Source organism: Acanthochromis polyacanthus, chromosome 7 (genome assembly GCF_021347895.1).
Source record: "Acanthochromis polyacanthus isolate Apoly-LR-REF ecotype Palm Island chromosome 7, KAUST_Apoly_ChrSc, whole genome shotgun sequence".
Lineage (NCBI taxonomy): Eukaryota > Metazoa > Chordata > Actinopteri > Pomacentridae > Acanthochromis > Acanthochromis polyacanthus.
Genome location: NC_067119.1, coordinates 41,426,099 through 41,438,419, shown reverse-complemented (window position 1 = coordinate 41,438,419; position 12,321 = coordinate 41,426,099). Strand labels below are relative to the sequence as shown.

The following is a 12,321-nucleotide window of genomic DNA, read 5'->3' as shown; positions in this document are numbered from 1 at the left end:
TACGTTATGTACGGCCCTGTGACAGACTGGTGACCTGTCCAGGGTGTCCCCTGCCTTCGCCCGAGTCAGCTGAGATAGACTCCAGCACCCCCCATGACCCTAGTGAGGATAAAGCGGTGTATAGAGAATGGATGGATTTATGGACGTTATGTACGGATACTAAATCACGTGACCTAAATATGTAGCAGGCGGCGGGAATTGATGGGACTCAGAAACACCCCCACAGTTTAATCAGTTGTTCCTCAGATCATGTCTGATGGATAAGTCCTGATAAGTCCTCAGCGTTATGTATAATGTTGCTAACAGACGGACGGACAAACCAATGGCGATTGTCGCAGAACTTCACCACATTCCTTGGCGGAGTAACAAACAATACACGGTTTCTCACTGAATCATCTGAACACCGTTACGCTCTAAGGGAATTTGGCCGACAACATGCAAAGACAAACTGCTCATACACAGCAGTGAGATCAGAATGATGGTAACAGGCTGAATACAACGTACTGACTCAGATCTGTTGGATGAGGTTCACCCAGCAGCGTACGTTGTTGTAACCTTGTTTCTTTTGTTTGCATCTGTCTGCAGGCAAAGAGATGATCGAGATGTACTTTGACTTCCGTCTGTTCCGCCTGTGGAAAAGCCGTCAGCACTCCAAGCTGCTGGACTACGACGACCTCTTGTGACATCACCCCGTGTTCCGTTGGCTTTTTGGCCGGTTATTGCGAGTCTGACCCTACTGCTGTACGGTGACAGGGCGTTTGACTGACGGAGCTCCCACCCTTCTGAGCGGCTCCTGGACCTCCTCTGAGGCCGAGCTGGAGCAGCAGCAGAGCAGTTGGGTCTGTTTTTTTAGCCCTTCTGAAGCGATGTGGTGTGGCTCTGTAGATCCAGCCAGCGATGTACCTTTTCTCCCCTATCCATCGTCACTTTCTACCTATCTCCTCGAGAAAAGAGAGGAGAAAAGGGGGAGAAGCAAGTGACTCATCATCCTAGCTTAAATGTGTCAAAGACGATAACTAGAGTTAGAGTTCTGAGTTCACACAGGATGTTGGACAACAGAGTGACAACAGAGAAAAGAAAGAACTCTTTTTGAGTTTCCAGGGTGACAGGTTTATTTTTTTTGCCTTGCCTTTAGCCAACCTATCGGTTCTTTAAAGATGCAGGCTAACGAGGATGGAAGTATTTTCTTTGTCACTGGTGGAAACTACTTACTAAGGAATTAGAGCTCATATGTACATAAACAAGTGCTTGCAGGAGCATTAGAGATTAGATTTCCAGCATCTCTTTCCATGGTATCATGTGAAAATCTAGTCATCGAATTATTCTTATTTAATATTTAAAGTTGTCTATTTAGCACAGCTTTTTTAAAACTTCAAATAAACGTGTTAGTATTTCGTACAGACTGTTGTATTAACTCAGGTTAAATCTCTTGTTTTCTACTAAGACTTGTACTCGCGGTACAACATACTGTAGATCAGGATCAAAGGCCTTCATTGTCCACACAGTCATCTTCAGTGGAACGTTACGACTGTCAGGGATGTCGTATCTTTACTTGCGTGTGGACGACAGAGCTTCTTTGAATTTCCATAGTCTTTCGAGTCAGCTGTAGCCGAACAGACAGACGTATCCGTGCATGTCTCATAACATTACAGCGTTACGTTTTAGCCAACACTAGCTATCCTTTCTTCAGCTGTTGGTTCGCGAATGTTCAGCCTTTTTGTGTGTTCGTACTGCATGTGTGTGTCCATAGCTTCTGTGTATAGTTCCCCTGTAAAGAGGCTGCAGGTGGAGACTACGACACCGTACTCTTAACCATTACATTATATAAGATAGAATGCATACTTGTGTATTCAGGTTATTTCAGTGTTTTACTCATGTTTTTGGAGTGTTTCTTTTTAAAGACTTGACTTGAGTCACTCTAAGTAGCAAGTGAGTGTTAGCGGTGAGACTTTCCCTTGACTTTTAGTTCCTCCTCACCACCACGTCCTCTTCTGTGTTAATATACTCTTAAAACCAGTGCTGTCACTGGGTGAATAACACACGGTTTAATGGTGTCACCAAATACTGTCTTTGCCATACATATTTCTGGTATTAGTATCTATTTTAAAAAGGTTTTGCTAGTGACATGTATTTTGCCGATATTTACAGAAAAGTTTTGAAGGCTGTACTCCTCTGATTTAGTGTTGCACTTTCCTGAAACTGAAGGATTTAAGCCAGACAAATTAGAAAAGAGCAGTCAAAAACGAAGTCATGCTGGCTGTTGATTTTTTTAGTTTGGATCAGCATCCAAAAACACGAGATCCTACATTTCCCAACATGCAACTTGATTGTGTCTCTTAACTAGAATAAATACCGAATCATGAACACCAGCTACCACCACAGTAAAGTCAGGTTTCCAGCAGGCTTCAGTCTGTACAGGATGTTCCAGAAACATTGGCTATTACAACCCATTTTAGCAGAATTTCTTAAAAAGCTGTCCTATATTTTTTTAAAGCAAGGGCTCACCCTGGTGTACTGCAGAGCTACACATTAACACTAAATAACTAACACAACTAACAGTAAATGTTTAAGGGTAGAGTTTTAAAACTTGTATCTAATTTGGACCGTTGGCAGTGAATACGTGTAAAGTCAGACAGGATGAGGGACATCTACATCACTTTATCTGCAGCTTGCGCTGAGGTGGCCATGCTCTTCATCATACATCCTCCTCCTCCTCCTCTCTGCAAATATGCAGCTTCAGACCAAATGTTCTCACAGAGATATGAAAGAATGAGGAGAAAGTAAAGCCTGTTTGCTCTTCATTGTAGTCTGGATGTCTGAATTCAGATGAAAGTTAAGGAATGATTCAGGAGAGGGATTTCTATATGGGATAGTAACACAACAGATGTTATTCATCCATACATGCTTCCTATGTGCAGGCCTCCCTGCACATGTTCGCTGCTTGTGTTGGGACTATGGGTGGCTGAGCTCTTTCAGTGCTTATTTACAGAACATTTATGTGTTGTTGCTGCTTCCTGATCCATGCAGGTCAACTGAGCTGGAAGAAGTGCTCATGGCACCGGTGCGCTGTGAGTAGCTCTTAGCCTGCAGGATGCAGATGGACGATTCGAATGCCAACACTATTCATCTTAATGCATTCTGGAGGACAGCGGGCTCTCTAAGGGGAGCTGCAGTCCAAGGAGGGACGTTCAGGCATTCGTAACATCTCATTAAAGCCAGCCAGAATGTCAGAGATTATATCTGTCCAGGTGTTTTATAGTCTAACAGGTATTTTTCTTTCTTTTTTACTGAGGGCAATAATCAGAGGAAGCATGTCAAATGAGAGATTGTGTGTTTTGATCCAACACGGCTGGACTGGTTTTTGGAATGAAGCCCTTTAAGTGGATGAAGAACACATGATCAGCAGCATTCACACTGTTTGCATTATCTGGTTCCAGTTATGAGAGTGCACATATGTTTGTTTCCCTGTTTTTAACGTGTATCTGTACAGAAGTTCTCAGCATTCACAGAAGAAAAAACCTCATAAATATGAATTCCTTTTCTGATAATTACGATATCCAGATGGCATTGTTACTAGAAAAGGTTGAGATGTTAAAGTCCTTTAGAAAATGTTACATTAGATGTTAAACATCTTCACTTGTGTGAACAGATGTAAACTTTTATGGTGTTCGATTAGTTTCAAACCTGTGCACATAAAAAATGCAGGCGTGTCCTTTGATGTATTATTTGAGTTATTAAATATGGGCCTTGCTTTATTACTGCAGTAGCTCTGTAGATGTTGTACTTTTACTCTACATTCATTGACAACTTTACTAGTTACACTAACTATATATATTTATTTATATATAAATTACTGAAACTAGCCAACAGATATTAAAATTAACTTCACCTTCATCAGCTGTAATAAAAGAATGTACACATGAATTAATATAATATACAATACCATTCTAAAGTCTGGGCTCACTCAGAAATGTCCTTATTTTTGAAAGAAAAGCAGTTTTTCCAATGAAGACAGCATTAAATGAATGATAAATCCAGTGTAGAAATAGTTAATGTGCTAAATGACTATTGTAGCTGGAAACGACTGATTTTTAATGGAATATCTCCATAGGGGTACAGAGGAACATTTCTGCCTCCAGAATCTCAGAAATCAACTTGACTTGACTGACATCCCATCAGACAGGATGCTTGTGCACCAGAGCAGAAGTGCTTCCTTGTGAGGATGAACTGTTCTGTTTGCTCCTCTCGTCTGCATGTTTTTATGTACACAGGTCTAGAAATGAATTAAGCACCATAGTGTATGTTACTGCCTTGTTCCTTTAGCCTGTATGTGTTCACAGTCTGATAGATGATGGAATCTGTTGTTAGCACTTCTTCCTTTATACTGACAACTTTTCCTGAATGACTGTGATGCTCATGAAAAAGTGATTCTCAGGCCAGTTCTTCACTGTCTTCTTCTAGGACTTTTAAGACGGTCTATAAAAGCTTGTTTGAAATGAACAACAAAGATAAAGATATTTTGTGAATCTGGAGTTGATTTTCATAACGCAGACATCCAGATTTCCTGATTTTGAGATCTGTTCTCATTCTAATGAGATGATAAATCATCATTAGCAGGAGATTCTTCAGTGAATGCAGTCTTCTTCCATATTTCTGTTTTCTGACAGTGCTGTCCGCTTATCTCTGCTCCTCTAAGCAGAAAATATCACAGTAATTATGATCATTTGCTCTCACCACCAGAACAGCAAAGGTCCTGCTGTAGTATGGATTAAAAATAGTAGCTTTCTCAAAGTGATTGCTGGTTTAATTGCTAACTCCTGCGGGTTTGAACCATTTATCCAGACTGTAAACTGTCTGGGTCCTTAAATTACCTGAACAGCAGAGAAACAACTAATAATTTGTAAGGGGATCTTTTGTCCGAAGTCCCCCTGTTTTCTCAGTTACCTTTGAATTTTTTAGCTATGCTGTTCATGTAAACTCAAAACTTTCTGCAATTTTTCCTGTTATTATGGTAAATAAGATGCAATGTACTTTATACTGCACACCATTGTGATTTACTATTTACTAGTAGTTCCCACTGTTCTGTTTTTTGTTGTTTTTTTGTTCTGAATATGTAACGCTACTAACAGATTTTCCAAAGCTCAAAGTGTGTAAACCCTCTTGTTGGGTGTGTTTAGTAAAACTCACTCCAACTTAAATTCACTCATGAAACTACAGAGCAGTAGGAGTGTTCATGATGTAAGTAAGTGCTGTGGAAATGTACCTGATGCTGAGTTTATTCTGTGATCTAGAACAGGTAAATCCACCTCTCCTCAGTTTTCACGCAGCCTTTAACCGTCTGAGCTGGACACCTCCAGCTCTTACTTGAGACATTATTCTGGCTTTACAGTATTTGATATTAATCTTGTAAAACATGGGTAGTCTTGCTCATTCGATTGTTTCTACAACATAATGTCAGAGTTAATGTGATGTCTATTTAGGCATAGGGCTTTTTAAGGTTCTGTTTCCCTTTGGTTGTGCATTATATCCTGACTGCTTGGATTTATGCTGAGATCGTTGCTGTCTTTTGTGTGCAGTGACCTCTTTTCTTAAGGGTAGATCTGACCTTAAAAGTGTTGTACATTCATGTCCATATGTTACAGCATCACCCACTCTCCCACAACCTTACTCCTGTAGCAGTATACTGTGTATGAATATGTCTGTGTGGTTTTTTCAACTTGCATATTTGTGTGTACACGACAGGGAGCATCGTTTAAGGTGTTGTATTAGTCTGTAGCAGCGCTGGGTTTTAATGGCTATTGATTTGCCGTGCTGTGGCTGATGGACAGAAACAAAGACAGCAGGAAGCTCACTGCTCAGCTCCACTAATCCTACAACACTCTTCTGCTGCTGTGCGTTTGAACCGCTGAGCAGCTTTTTGATTTGAAGGATTACCACATTGTTAACATTTATAGAATCATTAGATGTGGATGTGTCTAAGTTCTGAGCAGCTCCAGTGGTGACTGAAGTGAAATTTCCATTTAATTGGATGTAGTCAGGCTGCAGGCGAAGGATCTAAGTTGTCTAAGGCATCATTAGTTACAGGTTGCATGTTACATTCTACACAGTCAGCATTTGCATTCGGCTGTTTTAGTGCAGCCTAAACATTAGTGATTGTCCTGATTAAAAGAACTGTACCTTTGGAACCTCTTTTAGGGTCGTTTCAGGAGAAGAACACGTCCTACTCCGTGCTAGCTACTTCTGAACAGCTGTGCAGGTCTCATTGCTGATTGGTTAAGTCTGGAAAAGAGAAATGCTGATTGGTAATATTCAGAGAGGACCAGTGCCATTTTTCTAACCTCTCCATGTCCTCATCCAGCAGCAGTCTTCTCTCCTTTAACATCACCATCAGCAATAACATAATCAACCTGTGTTGATGTATGAGTACGTAGAACGTAGATCACCTGGACTGTTTGTTTCTGTCTGGGTGCACTCAGAGCTAACATCCTGTTCATAGTTGTTGGATCCTAAAATGGAACCAAAGAGGCTGGAAGGGCAGACTAGACATTCCTGTGAATGTTAGCGCCACCTAGCACCTGTCTGGAGCAGTCGAAAGCCGTGTATTTATTTGAACCATATTTTCAACAGCCCAGCTTTACATGTGGACACTGGACGAAGCAACAGACCTCAGTCATGTTTGTTTGAAGGAGTAAAGCAAAGCGTCAGGCAGCCTTGGCGATCTTTTCTGTGTGCTGGTAACTTTGGGAGAAAAAACTCATCTTAGACACAAAAAGAAAACTCCGATCTGAGATGTCAAGGCTCCTACATAAGGCCTGTACAGATCCATTGCGGTGTCGCTGATGAGAACACTCGGTTCGACCTGGTTCACTGAAGCAGCCGTTTCCATTTCCTGAGAACATAATTACACAAATCAGCAGACTGATCTTTGCCTCCCCTCTCCTGTTGTTTCCCAAATGAAACCGCATGTCCCATTGAGAGCAGAAGACAGTTGAATTATTATTAAGCATTGTTGTGCCCTCCCCGCTGCTTCTTGCCACTTTCCATGAAGATTGCCAGGGCTCGGTTGGGAGCGTGATTGGGTTTGATGAGAGTGATGGATTGATGCTGCTTTGATTGCCCCGACACCTCCAGTCAGGCTGTGATTGTATTTTGGGAAGGGTGGAAAATAATGTGTTTATGTTCATGTCTGTTTCACTTTACATCAACTTCTAGCTCCTCTGACTGAGCATTACATTTTGGAATAGCTTTTTTAGACTAACGCTGTAGAGAGTGATAGACGTTAAATAAGGTTCAAACACCGACTTATCATCATGTGTCCTGATAGAGAAAAACGTGTCTATTATGAAAGGTATAATAGCAAATAACATAAATGTATATCTGGTGATTTTGATACTAGTAGAAGTTAACAATATATCTGGGTAGCTTTCAGAGCTTTTGGGTTCTTCCTTAGAATAGAATTTATTGATGGAACTTTAAGGTGACTACTTATTGTATTTAAACTAATAGCAAAGAAATGTTGTTGCATTGCACAATGTTGGTAATAACCTGTGAGAAAAAGGATTGTTTTTAAGGCATTTTTTTCAGTAAAGCATAGTTCTACACAGCTTGTTTCTCTGCCTTGTTATTGATTGAGTCGTGTCATTATTGCAGTAGAAATCCTTCTTTATTCTGAGAGCTGCTGCAGAGGAGAAGAAGGTTTGGGATGCGACGCTGCAGTGAACCTTGGCTGAAAATCTCCAATCATCCATCTTATTAATGTTGACTTTGTGTGCAGGCTGCATGAAATTTTCCCTGGCCATTGAAGCCGTGGATTACATTAAATAATAATTTACTGTGGAGAACGTAGAACACTGCAGCAAACGTAGAGCACATACGTCGACTAATTCATGTTAGGTCCCATATGGTTGAATCCACTTTTATTGTTTTGTGTCTTTTATAAACTTAAGAGTGTAAAATAAAGAACATGAATAATAATGAGAATATAAAGACTACTGCCATTCCTCTGGTCCCCCTCAGCTCCAGTCTCCTTCTCCCCTCAACAGCCAGGAAGACTTTTAGCTGGTTTCTACACAGAAACTTGGTACTGAGAGTCACCCAGAATGTAGAATGAGCAGCTGCCTCACAGGCGTCTTCTGGTAAAGCTGAAATGTCGGAGCCATGAGAAAAACTCACCAAATTCAGACATTCAGAGACGCTGAAAATTTTACTAACAATTAAAAAGCAATAAGCAAAAACTGAGTGAGTCACTGTTTTCCTGTTACCTGTTGTTCTTCAAGGAGGTCTAAGCTGAACTGGTGCCAGCTCTTCACATTACCTGCTGCTCTCTGTGCTCACATATACTATATTTTATTCCAGCCAAATTCCCAGTTAAGCTTCATTTCTCATTCACACATTTTTGTGTTTCTGTTTTCTGTGGAATAGCTCCTGAAATGCAGCTTATTTAGGCTACATATTGACCTAGTTAACATTCTGACCACTGACATCCATCATCTTGTTATAATCCAAATGTTCTGCTGGGAAACCTTGAGTCCTGACATTCATGTTCAGTCCTACTGCACATTCAGATTGTGGTAATCTGCACTGGAAAAAATGCCCCTCTCGAAACAAGCAAAAAAAAAAAACTTATTTCAAAGAACTTCATCTTTAAAATAAGTTAAAAATCTGCCAATAGAACAAGTGAAAAATGGCTTGTTAAAATTTCTTGAAATAAGATATGATATTTAGAATATTGAGATCCTGAAATTAGCCGGAAAGACTTAATTTAAGCTGTATTTTAGCAGGATTTTCAGGCTTAGGTGTCTTAACTCTCCTGTTGTCCTCATGTACAGCACCAAAAAAATATTGTTTCCAAAAAAAAAAAATCCAAAAAATCACCAAAAAATTCCCCAATTTTATAAAAATTTGCCAAACCTTCAGGAAGAAAATTCCTTAAAAATAAAAAAAAATCCCCAAATTTGAAAAGAAATAAAAATTAAGAAAATTAAAAAAAATCTAAAAAAAATGTAAATATTTTCAAAAAAATGAATAGAAAGCTTCCAAAAATCTAAAGGGATTCCATATATATCAGTAAAAGTTCTAAAATTTTCTTTAAGAACATTCAGGGGGGAAAAAATCAAACAATTTTTAGTTTTTTTTCCTGAATGTTCTTAAAGAAACTTTTTTTTAACATTTCTTTTTTCCACCAAAAAAATGTTCAAAATTTCCCCCAAAAATGTGAAAATGTGAGTTTTCACTGTGAAAATCTATATTTTTTCCACATTTTTAAACTTTAAAATGGGTCAAATTGACCCACAGGACAGCACGAGGGTTGTTAAGTGAATTCATCTTAAATCAAGTGGGATGAGACATTGTGACTAAAAATAAGACAAATAGGCTTGGTAAGACTTTGAGTTTTTGCAGTGTGTCTTTTCTGTTCTGAAGGATCTCTGTCAGTCAGAAACGGCACAAGGCAGAGATTCTTCTAGTGCAGACTATTATAGTGCCAATATGCATCATAGCTCCACCATGAGTAACAAATATAGTTATTAACTGAACAGACAGAGGTAACAAATGTGCAGAGGCTGCTGATGTGCGTTTTTAGGCTTCAGCTACAAACATGTCCAGAGGAAGCAGTTGCTAAAATCATTGCAGGACCCATGATTGGCTGAGGTAAGATGCTGAAGGTACAGGCTAATCATACGCATTCAGTGCACGGGTTCATATATTTCTACACCACACAGTCATACAGGGACACAGCAGCCTTACAGTAACCAGCCTGTGATGAATAATAGAAGAGACGCCAGAGAGAAGCTGACCACACAGGAACAGAGTCACTTTCTCCTCACTGTGGGACGAGGAGAGTCATGGGTGAGCGAGGGACATCTCATGAGTGAAAGAGGGAGAGAGGTAAGTTCAGTCTCTGTGTGTTCACCCCACACATGCTCACAATCCAACAAATGTGTTTTAAAGCCAAACCTGAGAACTGTTTTATTGAACATGACGCCCACCTTTGCTAGATTTTCTCAGGCATGTTGCCATCAACCTGTTTTTAGAAAATTCTGTATAAACCCTGAGTGGAAGAAAGAAAAGAAATCCAGATAAGACATAAAGCTGTTACACTTGGCTCAGGTGTTGAAGTTGGCTCATCAGTAAAAGCTAAATATGACTGTATGCAGAGATGAGGAATGATGAAGGCAACAGATCTACTGAGTCTCCTCTAAAGTAACAGATGAACCAAACAGAAATGATGCGTCTGCACCCTGTTTTCTACATGAGGTGTTAATTATATCATCTTGTTGTGTTCTTTCTCCTGCAGTTGTTTAACAGCACCTGACACCAGCTGTCTGTCTTAACAAACCAGTTCCAAATATTCACACAACAGCAGTGAATGGAAATTAGTTTTTGTTGAAAATTGCTGCAACATTTGGATGGAAACCAGCAGAAAATAATGATAAATACAGTCCACCATCTTGATCCAGTCTGTGAGAAGTAAGTCAATGGAAGAATGCTATCAGGTAAAAGAAAAACACAGAGTACTGCTGGAAACTACGCAGTAATGAAACCCACCGATCACAGATCTTCTGTCACTTAGTCTTGCTGGTCATTTTTCCCAGTGGTCATTTGTGGTAAATAGCACAAAGTAGCGCTTTCTTTGAACATGCTCATGTTTTCTGTGAACTTGTCTGTTTGCAACTAAAGAAGAAGCTTTTATAAATCACTCGTATGTTACAGTACAGTGATAGTATTCTCTGTTCAGCTGTGTTAGATGTTGTACCTCTGAGACAGACTGGTTTCAGGACTGTGCTGCACAGAGACAGTGCTTCTGGCCTTTAAACTCCTGACCTTCTGATCTGAAGTCTTTACTGTTAAGCCTCCACTGACCAACCACTGTGAACAGTAACATACAGTCTGAACATGCACAGAAAAGCTTCATTTTTTAAAACTTCCATTTTAGGTAATTGTAGCGGACTTCAACAACATGCCGCCTCAGCAAACACAAAGATGTAGATAAAATTCTGCCTCAACTAACTTCATGTGTGTGAGAAAAACCCTTGTGAAGCTGCCAACAAATCTGAGGTATGAAACGATGCAAATAGGGTCCAATTAGAGCCGACTGGAGCTAAACTCCACCTGCTGACATCCAAGTTGTTCTCAGTTGGAACGCAGCTCTACCAACGCACATGCAGTTTGAAATCAGTTTACAGACAACATCTCACGCTGAACAAACAGAAGTAAAAGTGCCCTTTTTTTCTTTCATTTTGTACTTTATTCAGCAGCTGCAGCAGCATCCATACGGACTCCAGACTGAGAGAGGGCCTGTGCATGACTTACTCAGGTTGCACAGCAGGAGAAGCTTCATGAAGGATTCACATCCTCTGATGTGTCATTCTGATCACCAACAAACTGTTTTTTTCTGCACAGCAAATAACTGAGCAGTTCTGTTCAGATTTCTGCTCTAAAATCATCAGTATGAAAGCGGTGATGTTCAAGATGAATCCATCCAGCCATCATCTATACCATCTATAGTATCTATATATCACTTAATCCTCTTTAGGGGGTGGAGTCAGCTGACTGAGGGTGAAGGCAGGGTTCACCTGGACAGGTAACAGTCTATCACAGGGCTACACATAGAGACAAGCAATCACACTCACATTCACACCTACAGACAGTTTAGAATCACCAGTTAACCTCAGCATGTTTGTGGACTGTGGGAGGAAGCTGGAGAACCTGGAGAAAAGCCACACATGTACAGGAGAACATGGAGACTCCATGCAGGAAGATCCCAGGAAGGAACGGGACACGAACCGGGGAACTTCTAGCTGTGAGGCAACGATGCTGACCACCAACCTGCTGTGTAGCAAAGATGAATCCATTTACAGCAAAAGTTGTTTCCTCTGGAGAACCATGGTGTTTTCTCTGGCACATCAGGGGGATTATGACAAAAAGTTATGAGTGGAGTTTTCAGTTTCAGTGTCTGAATGCAATAATACTTCCATTAGTGGCTTTACTGCACACATGAACTGATCTAAGGATTTAAATAAATAAAAATACAACAACAATCAGTCATCCCAATGCTGAATGAACAGTTTATCATGCTGAGCCTAACTTACTGTAGATGCTTCAGTTGGATCAATGCAAAGATGTCAGAGTTTTCTGAACCATGAGTTAAATGCAAATAATGCATATAATTATAATATTTTCAAAATAGAAAAAGTAGTCTGCTCCTGCAGTGTCTTTGGGGGTACGCCTGTTTGAGTTATTATTGTTCCTTTATTATTGGGCACAGCGGAGAGAGGCTGGACTATGAAGAGAAAAGTGGGGGAAAGACCTGCAGCAGAGGGC

The 12,321-nt window shown here is 40.2% G+C and overlaps 1 protein-coding gene across 1 annotated transcript in view; it reads left to right on the top strand.

The window, feature by feature from the left end:
* nsmfb (NMDA receptor synaptonuclear signaling and neuronal migration factor b) overlaps nucleotides 1–7,603 on the top strand; it is a 78,040-nt gene extending 70,437 nt beyond the window's left edge. Inside the window, exon 16 of the mRNA XM_022218323.2 lies at nucleotides 586–7,603. Coding sequence (XP_022074015.2) covers nucleotides 586–683 — 98 coding nt within the window. The 3' untranslated portion in view covers nucleotides 684–7,603. The remainder of the gene's footprint in view (nucleotides 1–585) is intronic.
* The last annotated feature ends 4,718 nt before the right edge of the window (nucleotides 7,604–12,321 follow it).